Source organism: Polyodon spathula, chromosome 12, assembly GCF_017654505.1.
Source record: "Polyodon spathula isolate WHYD16114869_AA chromosome 12, ASM1765450v1, whole genome shotgun sequence".
In the NCBI taxonomy this organism is placed as follows: domain Eukaryota; kingdom Metazoa; phylum Chordata; class Actinopteri; order Acipenseriformes; family Polyodontidae; genus Polyodon; species Polyodon spathula.
The window spans coordinates 29,511,879-29,531,685 of record NC_054545.1 but is presented as its reverse complement, the minus strand read 5'-3'; the positions used below and the strand labels follow the sequence as shown (position 1 = coordinate 29,531,685).

General features: G+C 36.2%; 1 protein-coding gene across 4 annotated transcripts in view; it reads right to left on the bottom strand.

The window, feature by feature from the left end:
- Positions 1-342: 342 nt before the first annotated feature.
- The window catches only part of LOC121323983 (protocadherin-1-like), a 135,163-nt gene continuing 115,698 nt past the window's right edge, over positions 343-19,807 (bottom strand). For 2 of the 4 annotated variants that reach the window (XM_041265343.1, XM_041265342.1), the window contains one exon: positions 343-1,918. In XM_041265343.1, the coding sequence (XP_041121277.1) occupies positions 1,533-1,918 (386 nt within the window). In that variant the 3' untranslated portion in view covers positions 343-1,532. Of the gene's footprint in view, positions 1,919-14,064; positions 14,102-19,807 lie in introns of all 4 variants that reach the window. The other 2 variants (XM_041265345.1, XM_041265344.1) reach the window with 2 other exon arrangements.

Below are 19,807 nucleotides of genomic sequence, written 5' to 3'. Positions count from 1 at the left end.
TACTTTACATTTATTTTAGAAGACCAATGAAACCCCAAATGTTTGTTTTACTAGTAATGCATATACTAATGCACATAGTTGTTACTTGTTTGTGCCATAGTAATATCTTATGTATATAGTTACATAATTCTAAACCTATAATGATGCTTTACCCAACGAATACATTTAATGAAAACCATGAGAGAAGGTTCAGGTAATGGGCCCTTTTAAGAAATATGTGGTAAACAAATGTGTGTATATATATATATATATATATATATATATATATATATATATATATATATATATATATATATATAATTTTTTCAGAAAGTCTTTTTCACAAATGTAAGTACTTAGAAGGTAATCCTTATAGAAGGCTTGTGTGAATGGTCTCGTTTTGTTATTTCTGCAAACTCCTTACCCCAAGCTTTTAAGGCGTTTTTCATAACTTGTTGGTCAATAGCCCAAAAACAGCAGGCAATGTTTCTTAAACATGTTTGTATCATTATAATACATTTAAAAGGAAAAAAAAAAGAAAACAAATCACTACTTAAATACACAAGTGGTACTGAGTCAACTTCAAGTACAGATTTAAACAACTGTTATTACATATAAAATAAATATCCCATATGTTGGACATTATCCCTAAATATTAAGGTCAGTATCCCCCAGGGGGTTGAGCGGTATCCAAATGCAGTGCAAGAAACAAATACAGTGCAGACACAGTAGCAACTAAAACAGCCTAACCCTTTCACTTAGAACACAGAAAGCCACTAATTACCCAGAACCATTTTTTTCAACCCACTAAAACTTTAACAGAATAGAGGGAAAAGGTCACAAAAAGATAGCAGTCTATCCCCCAGGTTTTGTAGAGTACATCCAGATGCAGGAGTAACACAGTCCACCACTGCCATAATTTTAGTTTATTTTCTTGTCAGGCCATCTCTACTTCCTGCTTTGTGGTGTAACTTCCTCTATGTACAGGGATGCAATCTACATAAGGTCATTTTGTTTTCATTTTGTTGTAAAACAATTAAAAAGCAAACATTTTGAAGCTCTTTACAGCGGAAGAAAATTATTGGAGTTTGACAGACGTTTAAACACCATCCATAGGTTGTATTTACAGCACTGTACAGTAATAAAGACTTCTCCGATATTTGACCATTCCCTGCTGCTTAGAAGACTTGTTACCAGGCAGATGAAAGTTGTATGAAATCTTGGTGATAGCACAATAGCATTAACTGTACCTTTGGAATTTCTTGAACCATTTGATTCAAAGAAATGACCACTCCACAGGCAAGAAAACTAAGCTTCCAAACAGAAAAAAAGGGCTTGCCGTTAATTTTTGAAAGTGACAAAATTGTGTTCTGACTAAAAATGAAAAAGAAGAATGTTCACCAGTAAATCTGTTCCCATAAATGTTCCTTCAGTTTTGTTTCTTAATTTTTCTTCATTTAGATTATTTTTGCTTTTTTTGGATTCTAAAGCCTTTTTTTTTTTTTTAAACGTGTCGATCCTATTTCTGCAGCAAACAGGCACAGGAAAATCCCTCACAGGTAGATCTCTCGCTTGGAATTCTGGGTAGTAGGGGTGGTGGCTTGTTGAAACTCTGAGGCCTGGGTGAGAGGGATTTCTTCCATGGGAGAGTCCTTGCTGGGCTCATGGCTAGTACTAGAGAAGGCACTGTATGGGGGCAGGAAGCGGATGTTAGCGACCTTGGCGTTACGTTCCTCCACAAGCCTGGGGCTCCCATTGGTCAGCCGATCCTGGTTATCCCTCTCTTGGTAAGGCACAAAGGTAGAGAGTTTGGGGGTATTCTTGGTCTTGCGGGTAGGGGAAGGTTGTCCCGGCATCCAACAGGCATCTGAATGTCCAAATTCAGTGCATTCCCTAGTACAGTTTCCAGTCATAGCGACGTCTGGCAGAGGTCTGAGACCTGGAAAGACAAACAGAAAAACTTAATATGAAAAAATATGCAAAACTGTACTCTAATATGCTCTAAATGAAGATAATAGAATTTCCTGCTCAACAGAATTTTACTGTGTCATAATCTTATATACTGTGTGCTTTATTTCTTGTCCATCCTTTAAAAAGAATCAGATTCCTGTCATAATTCCTTCTATTAGCAGGTGATAGCAAATATATATATATATATATATATATATATATATATATAATATATATATATCACCTGCTAATAGAAGGAATTATGACAGGAATCTGATTCTTTTTAAAGGGGCACATAACCGTAATATCTGTGGCACAAAATACTTAAATATACCATCTGTACAAAGTGCTACGGGAAGAACACTGTTTGTTTTTTTCTGCTACTACAGACTGGAACTGGTTACCTGCAGGATTTAGATCTGACATCTCTTGTAATAATAAAAACAATAAATAAATAAATAAATAAATAAATGTTGTTCCAGTACTTAAATTGGCCTTGTGTATATGCTGTGTAAATGTAACATGTACTTTGTGTATTGTATTGTCGTTATATGTTTTTATTATTTTTATTTTGAAATCTCTAAGCTCATATGGCCATCCTAAATAACAATTAAATTATATATTCTATTAATTATATAATCTATTAATCACACAGCTAACATTCATGACCAGCAACAGCAGAATAATTTTTCTAAAGCATAATCATGGCTCTAAACTCCATTCTGTGACTTATGAATGGTGACATATCTTGGCTCCTTCCAAACTGTAAATGCTTAGGCTCACCATTTAATTAATGAAAGAAACAATATGCAATTACTAGACTTCAAGACTACCATAAATGCACTTATTTTAAAGACATATTTATGTCTTGAAAACTTGAATATGTGCACTTAATTGCATGCCCCAGTTAGAGACTATACTTATTTAGGTTAATAAAAAAAGAACAAGACTTGAGATTAATATGGATTTCCCTAAGAGGCATCTCAAAAAACTATTTAAAAAAAGGGGGTGCCATCACTTTCACAGCAGCCATATAAACAAAATTCACTTCAGTTACAATAGCATCTACTGCATACAAACCAACCCTACTAATTTCTACAATGATTGAAAAAAAAAAAAACAGTGAAAGAAACGTGAAAATTGTAATAAAAACTGGACCCGCAAATGTACATTAAAAGCAGCTGATCCGTGACGGTCACGGTACAACCCACTAAATAAAACGTATATGTAACACTCGATTTAAGATCAATGTTGGCTGACTCACGATCTCAGTGCGCAGCACAAGACTAAAGTATGCCGCAGTTATTAGCCACAAGATGGTCTTGTTTGTCATTATCAACATGATTTTATGTACAGATTTTGTAGTGTTAAATTCATTTAATGATTTTGACCAGGCTACAAAAAAATGTTTGCTTAAGAAATGCAGACTTAATGTTAGATGCTCTATGACATCATACTCAGGATACGGAGGATGTTTCTGCAATGTGCAAAATTGACATTATTAAATGACAACATCAACCCACATGCAGGAATAAAAAAAGAAAAAAACATATTTCTTATGCATGACAGTAAATCACTTTTTAAAACAAGGAAAAAAAATAATCTTCTGGGGGACCTTTTTGTTTCCCAAATGTGTGAAACCCTCTCATTTCAAGCATAATTTAAATGCATTACCTTGTACCAGAGGACCAAGTCTTCAGGAAGTGTTTAAAATGCATATACAGTATTATCTTTTGTTGAACACCAGCTCTTAATTAGCTTTAAATAAGCTGAGTTCAGCAGCAATATTGAGCGTTATAATGACAATAACATTCAACAAAGAAGTGAGCAATAATTTTGTTTTTATTCAGAAATGAAGAATACTTTCATAAAGAGTTTCTCGAGTTCTGTTGGCTCATCCCTAATAGAATTCTATCGTAAATACTTTATAAATCAATTTTGCAAAATGCATTATGATACTGAGTGCCTGTTTGTGTTTTTAATGTCCTGAGAGATTGTCCTTATCATGAGGGTGTTGAGGATGATCCCCGAACTACAGATGATACCTCCTGTTTAAATTATTACAGAGTGGCAGAACAAAATATAAGTCTGATGGAAGCCCCAACCAGCACATTTCAGGATGAACCTATATATACATGAATTTAATAGGGATTTTTAGTTAGTTTTTGTCACAAGGTGGAGATGTTGCTGTGCCATATATGATGATAGCCTACAGGAGTGTGTACTGTATTTTGTTTTATCTGTACTTACATAAATGATATTAATACACAGAACAAAGATACTGGTGCAATAATAAATACTATCAGCCATAAGAGAAAGGATTTGGGTATGGTGATGAAGCATAAGATTACTGAGATAAAAGTCAGCAAGGTACTTACTCACATGCGTGCAGGATCCGAAGAACACATTCAGATTTAAAAGTGTTCCTTATATTAATTTATTGTAATGAGAAAATAACCAGAATGCTTGGGGTATTGTGCTGAGTGCTGAGTGACCTTTGACAGCACACAATTGTCATATGAAGAATTGTGCCACTTTCACATGCCATGCATAGGTGCTGATGGATTAATAAGTTTGAGATTTCTCCCTAACATTATTCTAATTTGTCATATTTCCTGGCATATTTAAGTGTTCTTAGAATATGTAAGTGCTGAGGAAAAATGCAAATAAATAACAAGGATATGGAGTTAAAGTGTATGCACATACTGATGAAGCTGTATGTGTGTTCCACGAGAGGCAATCATGTGCTAACAATGCTTGGCTTGACCCCTAACAGGTACCCATTACTATCTTTAGGTGCAAGATGATTGTCCAGAATACATCTGATGATAATGGGAGACGATGTTAGAATGCCTGTTTCAGCCAGTTGCAATGTGACCTAATAACAATGTAATAGTGAGGGATACAGAAAGACATACTGCAATTTTCAGCTGTACAATAAGAGTGGGTCAGCTGCCAGGTAAACAAATGGTAGAATGAATTGGCTATCCTTTCTATACAGTTAATTGATCACTTTAGTCAGAGGGAAGTCACAGTAACCAGTACTTGTCTTAAGTAATTTTACTCCGATAACAATAAACATTTGCAGTACTAATCGTGCATATACAGTACAGTGCAAAAATTTTAGGCAGGTGTGAGAAAAGTAAGAATGCTTTCAAAAATAGACAAGTTAGTAGTTTATATTTATCAATTAACAAAATGCAAAGTGAGTGAACAGAAGAAAAATCTACATCATATCATTATTTGGTGTGACCAACCTTTGCCTTCAAAACAGCATCAATTCTTCTAGGTACACTTGCACACAGTTTTTTAATTACCTCGGCAGGTAGGTTGGCCCAAACATCTTGGAGAACTAACTACAGTTCTGTGGATTTAGGTAGCCTCGGTTGCTTCTCTGTCTCTTCATGTAATCCCAGACAGACTCGATGATGTTGAGATCAGGGCTCTGTGGGGGCCATACCATCACTTCCAGGACTCTGTTCTTCTTTACGCTGAAGATAGTTCTTAATGACTTTCACTGTATGTTTGGAGTCGTTGTCATGCTGCATAATAAATTTGGGGCCAGTCAGATGCCTCCTTGATGGTATTGCATGATGGATAAGTATCTGCCTATACTTCTCAGCATTGAGGAGACCATTAATTCTGACCAAATCCCCAACTCCATTTGCAGAAATGCAGCCACAAACTTTCAAGGAACCTCCACCATGCTTCACTGTTGCCTGCAAACACTCATTCGTGTACCACTCTCCAGCCCTTCGGCAAACAAACTGCCTTCTGCTACAGCCAAATATTTCAAATTTTGACTCATCAGTTCAGAGCACCTGCTGTCATTTTTCTGCACCCCAGTTCCTGTGTTTTCGTGCATAGTTGAGTCGCTTAGCCTTGTTTCCACGTCGGAGGTATGGGTTTTTGGCCACAAGTCTTCCATGAAGGCCATTTCTGACCAGACTTCTCCAGACAGTAGATGGGTGTTGCAGGGTCCCACTGTTTTCTGCCAATTCTGAGCAGATGGCATTGCTGGACATCTTCCGATTGCAAAGGGAAGTAAGTATGATGTGTCTTTCATCTGCTGCAGTAAGTTTCCTTGGCTGACTACTGCGTCTACGGTCCTCAACGTTGCCCGTTTCTTTGTGCTGCTTCAAAAGAGCTTGGACAGCACATCTGAAAACCCCTGGCTGATGCAGTATAACTACCGTGTGTCTTGTTGCTATGCTCAGTCTTGCCATGGTGTATGACTTTTGACAGTAAACTGTCTTCAGCAACCTCACCTTGTTAGCTGAGTTTGGCTGTTCCTCACCTAGTTGAATTCCTCCTACACAGCTGTTTCTGTTTCAGTTAATGATTGTGTTTCAACCTACATATTGAATTGATGATCATTAGCACCTGTTTGGTATAACTGTTTAATCATACACCTGACTATATGCCTACAAAATCCCTGACTTTGTGCAAGTGTACCTAGAAGAATTGATGCTGTTTTGAAGTCAAAGGGTGGTCACAGCAAATATGGATTTGATGTAGATTTTTCTTCTGTTCACTCACTTTTCATTTTGTTAATTGATAAATATAAACTATTAACATGTCTATTTTTGAAAGCATTCTCTACAGCATTTTTCACACCTGCCTAAAACTTTTGCACAGTACTGTGTGTGTGTGTGTATATATATATATATATATATATATATATATATATATATATATATATATATATATATATATATATATATATATATATATATATATATATAATTGGCCGCCTGGTTATGATTTTCATCCTCCACCTTCAATACTGCATTCAACCAACAAGCAATGGATTCATCCTGGTTGCCCTTAATGCAGTAATCTGGGCAGTTGTGATGACTGACAGTGAAACCGGTCCCTGCTGTGTGTAATAAAGGGAATGGCAAACTCACTGCTCCTTCTTGTTTGTTGGCCAGGTTTGATGTAAAAATAAACAAAAAAATGGACAGCTTTCTTTTACAAACTTCAATTAGTGAATTGCTTCAGTCAGTTCTGTTGGGCGTAAATACAATATTTATTTTCCTATCAACTTTTCTTTTTATTCTGATGAATAGACTGCAGTCTATTAATCCACACAGCAGGGGGTTACACAAACAGCTTCCCCACATTCCCTTGTCAATATGCCTCAGGTACACACTGGAGGAATGATTCTTATAGGGGAAGTGGAGGAGCAGTTTAGTCTTTATGCCCTTGGTCTGTCCAAGATGTGATAAGGACCAAGTACTGTAGGTTGATGTTGATATCACCCAACTCATTTCACTTGAAATCGTTTTGGTTTTAGATAAATTAGTGAATTAAACCTCTCTGCAGCACCCACTTATATCTCAGTTCTAAAATAAAAGCAGAATGAGGAAATGAAAAAGGATCATAGTAAAATATAAAATCAATGTGAGACAGGGAATTATCTCTTAATGTTCTGCATATGCTCCGACAGGTCCCAGGTCTCTCAGCTATGGCTAAAGGCAAAGCTGAGACACAATGTTAATCCAAAAAATAAATCTGCCTATCTGTTGCTGTGGCAACAGCTATAGGCCTGCAATCAATTCTTTGTGAGATTTATACCAATGCAGACTAACTGAAATGTAGCCTCAAGATAGCTGATGTTTCAGAAAACTTAAAAACAAAACTAAACTAGAAATCACAAGCTTCTATTTGTAATAGCGACAGAATGGAGAGTGGATACAACACTGATAATGATGTAGTTTGAGTTTTATTGAACTGAATGTTGAGTTGAATTTAATTTAAACACACCACACACTTTGTAAAAAGGAAGAGCAGTCTAAATAAATGAATAAATAAATAAAAACAAGTGGGATGACACAGAATGTTATCCGCTATTGGTTTTGTTGATTGCCATGCCTTTACCTCCATTTCAGACTCCAGTTATCTTTTTTCTCCAGCTGGATCAACAAGGTCTGTGCTTATGGAATTCCTGTTTATTGGTTTAGCAGCCTCCTCACCCCCGGGAGATTAGAAAAAGGGAGACAGGTGCAGTGAAAGGAGGTGCTCAATATTCAAGGTTAGCTTATTAGCCTGAACAGCCTTTACAGTGCAAGGGGCCTCTTAATTTAAATGTCTTATCTTTCCTTTTAAGTGCTAGTTTACGTCAGGATTTCTGCAGATTTAAGGTGGCATAGGGGAAAAAAGAGTGACATAGTTTTAGGCAGAAAATAAAACAAATTGGTTTTCTACACGCTCTATGGTTGTGAGAATGATTTGGCACTTTCTCCCATAATCCTCCAAGTATTGGGAGGTTAAAGAGCTCAACTTTTGAGCTCTAGGAGGTCATGTGTAAGTTTGTGGCAGCGTGCTCTGTCCCTGTGTGTATTTTGTGTTTTATGTTCCGTGTGGTGTGTTAATGTTGGTGGATGGGATATAAATGGGTCTGTGTAGCACATTTTAGATTTAGATGTATAATTTTATTTAGACACGAGGATGGCACAATCACTTCACATGCAGATTAAAAGGGGTATTTGTATGTGAGCAAGGTGCAGTGCAGAAATTAGTTCACGTGCAGATGTGATCAAGGTTCCCAATTGAATGATTGATTAGCAATTGAGTCTTTGTACACCTGCATAAAAGATGCAGTGTTTCAATCGCTCTGGGTTGTGTGTTCGGTGAGTGGAGAACGGGTGTGGAGAGTAGAATTAAAAAAAAAAAAAAAAGATTAAAACTGACCATTACAATTGCTATTTCCTGCTGGAAGGACCAGCTTGATAATGTTTGTTTGTCTGTTCGTCTACTGTTTGTTTAGTGTTAGTCCGTTTTGTTTGTCTGTTTATTTTGGCCTGACGTGCCATGTGCTGTTTTTGTTTAAATCTTTTATTTGTTTTGTTCATTAAAACACTGAGCGCAGCCATTGCGTCTCAGTTTCAACCCCAGTACTGCCTGCCTGTGTGTTCCTTCAGAACTTGACGTCATCACCCATACACATCACTCAAGCCATCTGTGACAAAGTTACATACAAACTCAATTATTACGTTCCTGTTGATTTACGCTCAAGTAATCAATAATTCATAAAAATGGCAAACCAGTTTATATGAAAAGTCTTACTGAAACTTGTATTCTTATGAAGTATTTGTAAGTATTTCCACATTCAGTTGGTTTGAAAAGGTAAAAGGGCAGGTGACCAGTTAGTCCATATGGATGTAAATACAGTATGCGTGTCTAATTAGTGTAATTATTCTATTTGAGAAAATAGACACTAACCATGTATCTTCACAGTTTTAAGTCGAAGAGATGAAAGTGTTACTGAACAGTACGGTTTTTAACAAACCACATTACTTACTGCTGCTACCTGAGGTCTTGTTGCTACTAACAACCAAACGAGCAAGATGGGCTGAATGGCTTCCTCTCGTTTGTAAACTTTCTTATGTACTTATGTTCTTATATAGTCCGGCAATATATTTATTTTCACTATACCGGTAATTGCGACTGTTTTCATATTTTCTGCTTCACAATGGGGCCCTTGTCATTAACACATCACTTTCAAAAGCTAGTAAACTAGTATATGAATATACTACACTTTACTGACTTGAAGTGCAATACAGTTAGATACATTTTTTGTTGTTTCCTAGAAACTGATGGCTATTTATTTTATTATTATTATTATTATTATTATTATTATTATTATTATTATTATTATTATTATTATAGACCACTCACACCTAACTGACAGGTGCACATTTACATCATCTCATATGGAGATGTTAATAATTACAGATCTTAATAATTACAGATAAAGATGATTTTTTTTTGGTTTGCTCTATTCTTTCCTCTGTTTTACCTTAGCAGAATAGCTCTACCAAAATTCACCTGTATCATGTTTATCTTATCAAGTAAGTGTGTTCTCAGGGCTTGCAATTGGCGCATCCAGCAAAGGTGTTCCAAGCGGAGTGCAGGAAGTGCCCTATAGATCACAAGTTCGAATCCAGGCTATGTCACAGCTGATTGTGACCAGGAGTTCCTAGGGGGCAGCACACAATTGGCCCGGGTAGGGAGGGCTTAGGCCGGCAGGGGAAACCATGGTTCACCACACATCAGCGAGCCCTGTGGCTGATAGGGTGCCCGTGGTTCTGCAGTGGAGCCACCAGATCTGTGTTGTCCTCCGGCACTATAGGTCTGGTGGCATCGCTGTGGACCCGAAGTGCGAAAAATGACAGCTTGGCAGGAGCACATTTTGAAGTACGTGCGCTCCAGCCGCCGTTTCCCAAGTCGGGGGGGGAGGGGGCGTTGCGAGCAGTGAGTCAAGGATACAAATAAAAATTGGGCATACTAAAATGGGGAGAAAACAAGGGTAAAAAATTGGCAACAACTACATTTAGAATTTTTATTTTTTTAAAAGTAAGTGTGTTCTCCATGAACAATAGATATTAATTAGGTGGGCGGAGACAGTTTTACGGCAACATAAAATGACTTACTTAGAAGTAACATTACTTTGTTTAGAAAATAGATTCATAACTGGGTAAGGGATTCGTTCTTGAATGCTAAGTCCCACTCACAGAATGAAAATGACACTTTTTGAAATAACCCACAGAGTGACAAATACAAGGTCTGTCTGCCTTATGTCTTGCCAGTTGTAATGGTAACTGACTACTGACAAAAGGTAGCTATTTTGTACATTAAAGAGTAGCGATTATATGAATGACAGACCATTTACAGTAAAAATGTGTGCTTTATTTTACACTTTCTTTTCCCAAGACTTTTTTGAGTTCCCTCAAAAAATCCCTCCAACAATTTTCATATCAGCTTTTACCGGGGCATTACCCAGCCTTAAATTAACCTTAGAATGACAGGTAGTGTTTAGCTCAGCACCGCGGTGGAACAAGCTTTGCTTGTTCAGGAAAGAAGAGTAGAAGGGGACAGCCGGCCTCCCCAGATCAGTGCCTCTGTCACTTGGACAGGCAGCAGGAAATCTGTGGTGTGCTTCACTACCACCCATGACTCCTTCCACTGTTATAAAAAAGTTGCCTTGAGTCTAATTAAACATTGGGCAGATTAGAACTTTGCCTTGACAGTCTTTATTCATGCTTTTAGTTATTACTTTTTAGAAATTAAATTAGCTGGTTATTAATTAAATGGTATACTGGTTCAAAATGCAGAGTGGAGTGCTGTTCTCAGAGACAGAGATGGAAACAGGCCTGGATATTCTGCTTGGATAATTACTGCTCTGTAACTTATTCAATGGGTATTCGATCGAAGGAAACCTGACTTTAAACCCTGGAGATTTAAATCCCTTCTCTACAACGTTATGTTTTCTAGCAAGCAAGTCTGGATGAAATCCTCAAGGATCAGCAGTGGAAAAGAGAAAGAAAAATAGTTCCACAAGAAACTTTCCAGAGGGAGCTGCACTCGAGGGGCTTTCTGCCAAGTAAAAACATATATAACTTTCATTTTTGTATATATTGTCTGTAATATAGGGAGTATTATATATATATATATATATATATATATATATATATATATATATATATATATATATATATATATATTGATATATATATTAGAATACTATGAGCACCTAAAGAATTCCAGTTCCTTGTGGGCTATTTTAGACCCTTATCTGTAGATATTCCAATTAGCAACTGACTTATAGCTGTCCAACTGTATTCATAAAAAGCTAGCACATCAATAATTTGCTTGCAGCGCTATAGGTATATTCCCACTAATGCTTTTGAAATACCAACCATCATAATTAAGCTAAAACAATCATATCCCAATAATTCTATAACCTGCTTCACTGCCTTTGGATGAGGTCCTCCTTCCAGTCCTTAATCAATAATAGTTTCCAGCAGCTCCTTAGCACACTGAACCTTTCCCCTTTGCAGGGTTTTAAATCCCTAAGTTCTTATTTTAACTATTTTCTGGTTATTTGTGCTCTCTATTAAAACTAGCAGAACATACAAGCTAAAATACTGTTGTGGCATTTTAGTTATTATTATATATTTATTTTTATGATTTCTAATCATGCAAGAAGAGCTTGATTAATAAGGAAACAGGTCCATTTTAAATATCTAAACTAGGCAGAAAAAAGTGAAGCAGTTAAAAGTGTGGCTAATGCCTTCACCTGTGTGTTTAAACGACAAACATCAAGCTATTCAGCTGTGCCTTGGTAGTCTAAAGTTACAAGATGTGGTTCTGTGCAACATCTTACTTGCCCCTCCTCCCCATCTCTATAATGCTAATACTATATTAGTAACAGGGAGACTAATGTTTTGTATTCATTTCTAATGTCGAAGGGCTAGAAGGGCAGTCGTCTTCTTAAATAAAGACTTTGGAGTTTAGAAAAACCCAGAAGGGTTTAAAACAAAACAGTCCAGGAACATTTCAATGGATCCCTGCTGTGAACTTATAGACCATCATTTAAATTATTTACAGGTTTAAAAAAAAAAAAAAAACTGTCAAATGATCTACCTCCCACTGGAATACTACACAGGAAAAAATCAATTATGCTACAAAAGTGAATAAATTTATACCAGCATCGCTAGGCCCTGGGCCTAAACGTCTGTTATTTCCCAGGTTACATTTAGGAGCACTGAAGAAATGTAAGCATATTGCCAGTCGATCTGTATATTTAAAAATGTACCAACCAGCTCTAATAACATTAAAAAAAATACATTAAGTGGAAAGCCAAACACATTATCATGAATTCATTCACAAGAGAAGTAGCAACAAAATGGAAATCAATATATACTTTGAAAATTCTCCTATAACACAAGACTAAAGTCAGGCTGTAAAGCGAGCAACACATTTGATACAACAAAAAGGACCAACATGTATATCACATATAAAATAAGAATAATAAGAATGGAATATATATATATATATATATATATATATATATATATATATATATATATATATATATATATACAGTGCCGTGAAAAAGTATTTGCCCCCTGACTGATTTTCTGCATTTTTGCATATTTTTGACAATGTTATCAGATCTTCAACCAATATCTAATATTAGATAAAAGGTACCCTGAGTGAACAGATAACACAAAATGTTGATACTTATTTCATTTATTTATTAAAGAAACTTATGCAACACCCAATGCCCCCCGTGTGAAAAAGTATTCTCTCCTTTAGACTCAATACTGGTTATGCCACCTTTAGCAGCAATAACTGCAACCAAACACTTCTTGTAGTTATTGATCAGTCTCTCATAGCATTGTGGAGGAATTTTGGCCCAGTCCTTCATGCAGAACTGCTTCAACTCAGTGACATTTGTGGGTTTTCGAGTATAAACTGCTTGTTTCATGTCCTGTCACAACATCAGTGGGGTTTAGGTCTGGACTTTGACTAGGCCATTCCAAAACTTTATATTTCTTGTTCTTCAACCATTCTGATGTAGACTTGCTTGTATGTTTCGGATCATCGCTGCATGACTCAGCTGTGCTTCAGCTTCATCTCACGGGTGGATAGCCTGACATTCTCCTGTCTCAAATTTTCACTACTGTCTCAAACTTTCTCCATTTGGAGAACATGGCTCTGACTGTGGTTTGGTAGAGCCCCAGATCCTTAGAAATGGCTTTGTAACCCTATCCAGACTGATAGGCATCAATAGCTTTTTTTTCCGGAGGTCTTCAGGAATTTCTTTTGATCATGGCATGATGTGCCTATAGAACCTGTGTGATGACAAATTCACTATGATGGTAAGGGCCAAAATTAGTCAGATTTATATTGGGCAGGGCTGGCCCAAATCAGGCCTGATTGTTAACTAAAATATTCAAACAGCTGACCCTAACTAACCCTTTAATTGTGTTGAGTTAACTAGGGGACAATAACTTTTTCACACCTGAAGATTGCATGTTTGATTACCTTGCACACCAAACAAATGAAAGAAGCACCAAATTTTGGTGTAATTTTTTCTCTCAGACTCCCTATATACACCACTACAACCCACAAAAAGATCTGACCAAATTCAATGTGAAAAATGTACAAAAATGCAGAAAATCAGCAAATACTTTTTCATGGCATTGTGTGTGTATATATATATATATATATATATATATATATATATATATATATATCTATATATATATCGTATATATATAATATATATATATAAATATTAAAGCAGCCATATTGCTATGTGATTATTGACTTGGAAATTACCTTATCTAGATAGACATTCAGACAGCCAGACAGCAACCTACATGGACAGACAGATAGATAGACAGAAACAAAGAATATAAGAGCATATTTCAATGGATCAATTGACACAGTGTGCAGTGCTCCCCTATCTCAACACAACAAACTAGGCAATTACAACACATATCAAGTCCCATTCTTATATACTTTATTGGTGTAAAGCCAAAGTGCAGAAGCAAAGCACTTTTTCACAGCTAAATTAGGACTGTTTACTAGCAAATTTGCCCACCTTTTGATCCCTGATTACATCCCGGGCCCTGTACTTCTCATTTAAAACTGTTGCACCTCATAAATTCTTCACTTTATGGGGCCAATTTCATTACAGTAATGCTGTTGTACTGGCAAGGAGGAAGCATGATGCCAGACATTTTTTTTCTTTTTTTTTTTTTATTATTATTCTGTAGCACAATGCCTGGTCCTCACTGTCAAACAGTTTCCCTCTGGGTTGCATAGAGGCCCCTCCATTCCTTACAAACTACATTTGGAATCCCCCCCCCCCCCCCCCCCCCCTCCTTTTTTCATATTTTTGCTTTGTTTTTTTGTGTTTTTTTGGTGTGATATATGGATTGTTAAAGACACAATTATCTCTCTTTCATAAAATGGTGGTTGGTTTTTCATCTATGATTATGTTGCATGAACCTAATTTTAAGTGACAAGGATTTTGAATTTCTTTGATTAATAACAAAGTTGCTGGTAACCAAACTAATATGCAATCCAAAACATATTTTTGGGTAGTCACAATTGAATATAATAATAATAATAATATAATAATAATAATAATAATAATAATAATAATAATAATAATAATACAATGTGTATTCTGTAGGAGCAGAGTAAAAAAAAATATCAGTTCTGCCTTGTCCTTCTGTCAACAAAGCAAAATCCTCTTTAATGAGAAGACAGAGCCTGCCACACTTCTCTTCACGTAATCCCATTGATTTCATTTTAAAATAACAATGAAAAGATAGATGACTCTGGGAATGTATGCAAACAGCACAGGGACTGATACAAGCTACTACCCTTGAAACCTGCTCGATTGAGATCTGAGGTTTCCAAAAAAGAACGCCGTCTTCTTTTTCTATGAAAAAGGCTTTTAATGGGATTAGCCTTTTCTTTTCACTTAGCCTAAAAACAGCACAACAGAGTGAATGATTTGTCTCAGAGCTCTTCTTTTTTCAATGAGAGGACTTGTAATATTTATGGTCAATTTTTCCGTTTTACTGTGTTGTTCTGTGTAGCACTCCAGTCTTGTTTCCAAGCATTGGCGCCCTATGGGAGAGGTGAGATTGGAGCAGCTGTGATGTCGCTTCACAGTGGCAGCTTCATAATACCTTTCTAGTGGTGGCAGCCAGAGATGGGCTAAAGCCATGTGGAATATTTATATCTACTGCTACCTCATAGGCACTGATTTCATCAACGCAATAGATTCAGATGCAGCACATTTCATATGAAATCCTTACCTTTATTTAACTTTGCAGCCAGGTACTCAGGATCAGGTCCCAATACATCTTCTCTGTTCACAATTACTATCTTGTAATACTACAAGTTTAATTAGGCACTGTTTCCTTTACTGCCCAGCATTATTTAAAGCGATCACCAATTGGTGATTAGCTTGCAGTAACGAATAAGGATAAATGGGGCCATTAGGACTGGCTCATTCCAGTGGGAATGCCTGGCAGTGCAGTGGCCATGCTACACCTGTCCCACACAATAACAGACGGATTCTGCTTCTAGAAATGCCAATCCTAGACATTTAACAAATGCTTAATACATCACTAAAAAAAGACTTCTGTTCTCACACTGGTGAGTTCCTCAGTCTGGCAAACAGCCCAGAAAGGCAGGTTTGTGGTAGCTTCATAGATGCATGCCACTGGAGTAATAAGCAGTGACGTGATGCCAGCTCCCCATGTCACAAACATAAGCTGTATTTATTTATTTAAAATGTTCACACAGGATACAGCAACATCTTGTTTGTGGAGGTGCCATATGCTTTCTCTGGGAGGTGTTTCAAAGATCTGAAGTAACACCAGTGTCTGATGCTGGGAGGTGTGTGATTTCACTCTAGAAGGGACCAAAGCCGAGGAATTTCCATGATTTTTTTTTTCTTTATCTTTTCACAGCTACTCTTGTTAATGTAATCATGAAGAGGTTTTTGCATTTCTGTATTCAATTTAGGGAGGAGGAACACCACTCTTTAAATAAGAATTCTAAGAAAGTATGTAATTTATATTATACATTTGTTATTTTGTATCTCTAAAATAATTATTCAGCATAGATACATTTACATTAAGCCTTTATCCAACCTTTCATGCTAGTAAATTAATGTAATTTGAGACAGCAAGTGTGTACCTAACTGTCTAATTAGATTGCAATAACTAGGTAGCTACCAATGGCCCCTGCTCTTACATTGAAACTATTGGTGGAATACGTGTGTAATTACATGGATGTGACCAGTACCATTGTGTTACCACGTTATTGCATAAATGTTGTTCACAAATCAATCCCATGTAACACAGTTACCATGTAAAAGTTAGTTATCATTACATCTAAAGCATTTAACCACCATTAACCATCTAAAGAGCAAGAGAAAATCTGACCTTTAGATTTTTGCTAAATATATTATTATTATTATTATTATTATTATTATTATATTATTATTATTATTATTATTATTATTAATGTTTAGTGAATTCCATAATATGCATCAGCATTGTAGCTGCCGTACTCATCACTGTTCCGGAATAAAATGGTTTCTAGGCACTAAAATGGTAAAATGGTTTGTAGGTTGCCCAAGGGCTGTCTTACCTCAGCCTAATTAAGGATTTATGGAGAGAACTTGACCAAGAAGTCCAACATCATTGCATACACTGTTTAACACTTTAGTGTCTGATGTATTAGGGGACATTCCAACATCTTGTAGAATCAAAGGACGGGATATAGCTGCAGGAGTGGACCACAGTGGGGAGCTATTTCTTTGGCATGGCTTTCTATTTACTATGTGTATATCTGTAAGCTGTCAATCCATGAATGTCATATTTGTATTAGATAGATCAACACCTTGCTGTTATCGCTGAATACAAGTGATTGCTGTCCTATCATTCACTGTATCAGCATTATTTTGATTTGTATTCATTTTTTCTTGCTCAACTCCAATTAACTGCCAGCTTTTTTGGTAACTGGTTTGAATACAAAAGGTCTGTACTGATTACATTAGAGCAATCACTTCTTATTCTGTCTCTAAAATAACAAGCAAGTTTAAGGATACCTTATAAATCAAAGTGAATAGTCAGCATACTCATAATGGCTCATTATCGAGAGAGATCATTTTTACTAGGGATTTGGTTTCAGCTGCTGCTGGGTGATTGTGGAAGAGGCATAGTTTGCAATACGTGATGAAAAGGTGAATTGCGCTCTGTTACTCTCTAGCTGAATAACTGGAATGTGTGCTTTACGGAGGTCCTAACATTCTCACAACCCCCTTTGTGTGAAAGAGTGACTTTAGTTGTGAACAGGATTTAGAATCTGTTGACCACCAGCTAAGTGAGATGAAACATTTATTGTTGTCTATAGCTATGTGATGTGTAAAATCACACCTTTGTGTTATACAGACTTAACTGAAGATGTAATCCTGCAAGGAAAAAAATAAATAAATAAACTACACTTATGCTACGTAATAATACTAGATTTGCCAATGAATGACAAGCAGGGGCATATTTTAACGTAAATGGTAAAATGGATTTGGCTTAGTTATTGTTTAAAAAGAGAGCGTTGTGCCCCACTAGCACCCAATTCTTGATAAGGATAGCGTATCACCACCATCCCCTGTTGTGTGTTGTTATTAATATGACACATCACCCATCATTTATTATCCTCTCTCTATAGAGTATATGAATATGATTATGTTATAATGTCCTTCTTCCCCTCTGATCCAATATTCAATCTATCGGCACAGTCCCCTATTCCCCTGTGTTACTGCAGTACCAGGAAGAGAAGGCATTATTTGGCCTTGTGTACAGCTTAAAAGCTTCATTAGTTACCAGGCCCTCTCTGTAAACCCAAGAGACTGAGGGAAAAAAAAAGATTAACCACTCTGTTATACCTATTATGGTGCCAGAAGAACAAATACACAGGCTTTAAACACATGTAAGTTATTAAAGCCCATAGGTGTAATATTAAAGTACACACTGGGTTATTCCAAAGCCCTGCTTGATTAGGCCTCTAAATAATGTGTTACCACAATGAGTAGCCTGTATGCTGGGCTATGGGCAGCCAGGGGCCTATTGGAACACTGTGTCATCTTATAACTGTTGGCAAAAGTTACCTAGACTCTCCAGCTTCAATACTGACCACAGCAGTTCTGCGGGTCCCAAAGGCTCCCAGATGCTCAGTACTAAGTGTCAAAGCCTGTGGCTGTTGAGACAAAGGATGGTTCATTACCGACTTCTACCTCCTTGTTACTAATTTTAAAGCTGTGACAAAAAAACACACCTTGGGTCTCATTAATGTCATTTCAATGTGCATAGCAGGTGTGTCTAATGTCCAAAACGAAATCCTGCCTAGGAAACAGTATGAAAAAAAAGATGTTTTTGCAAGCCCCACTGAACACAGTACATATATACTACCTGCTGTCTACTGTAAAGTACAGTCCTGTTAATACTGTCCTCAAATCCAGACTAATGTTTTTACACTATAAACACTACAAAGAAGTGTTGTGATGTATTGTATAATATATTGTGGTTAAGATCACTTATTATTAGTTTTAACACCCTTATTTAATTTGTCTTATTGTGTCCCCTTGGTTTGTAATGTGAGACTTGTGTACTCTCTAAAAATTCTGACCATTACAAAAAGTAATATATTTAAAAAAAAAAAAAAAAAAATGTTTTTCAGCAGTTCACGCTGTATAGTAAATAACACATCCGTTATAATCTGGCAAATTTATATTCCATCCTACTCACTGTATTTCTATGTTTCTGTGATTCTAGTTATTTCAACGCCAAGAAAAATGTAAAAAACTAAAATATAATTTTTCAGATAATGAACATTTTTCATATGTTCATTTCATATTTAAATGTTGTCCTGATTTGTTTTCATAAGAGAGTGAATGATATATGGGGTTTCATCCCCCAACTTGAACTGATTTAAAATATAAAATACAGCCCTAACTATTAAAATATAAACATACATACCAAACAACATATGTTTTGTAATTATATATATTATATATATACTTAGATATATATATATATATATATATTATATATATATATATATATATATATATATATATATATACAGTACTGTGCAAAAGTTTTAGGCAGGTGTGAAAAAATGCTGTAAAGTAAGAATGCTTTCAAAAATAGACATGTTAATAGATTATATTTATCAATTAACTAAATGCAAAGTGAGTGAACAGAAGAAAAATCTACAACAAATCAATGTTTGGTGTGACCACCCTTTGCTTTCAAAACAGCATAAATTCTTCTAGTACACTTGCACATAGTTTTTGAAGGAACTCAGCATGTAGGTTGGCCCAAACATCTTGGAGAACTAACCACAGTTCTTCTGTGGATTTAGGCAGCCTCAGTTGCTTTTCTCTCTTCATGTAATCCCAGACAGACTCGATGATGTTGAGATCAGGGCTCTGTGGGGGCCATACCATCACTTCCAGGACTCCTTGTTCTTCTTTACGCTGAAGATAGTTCTT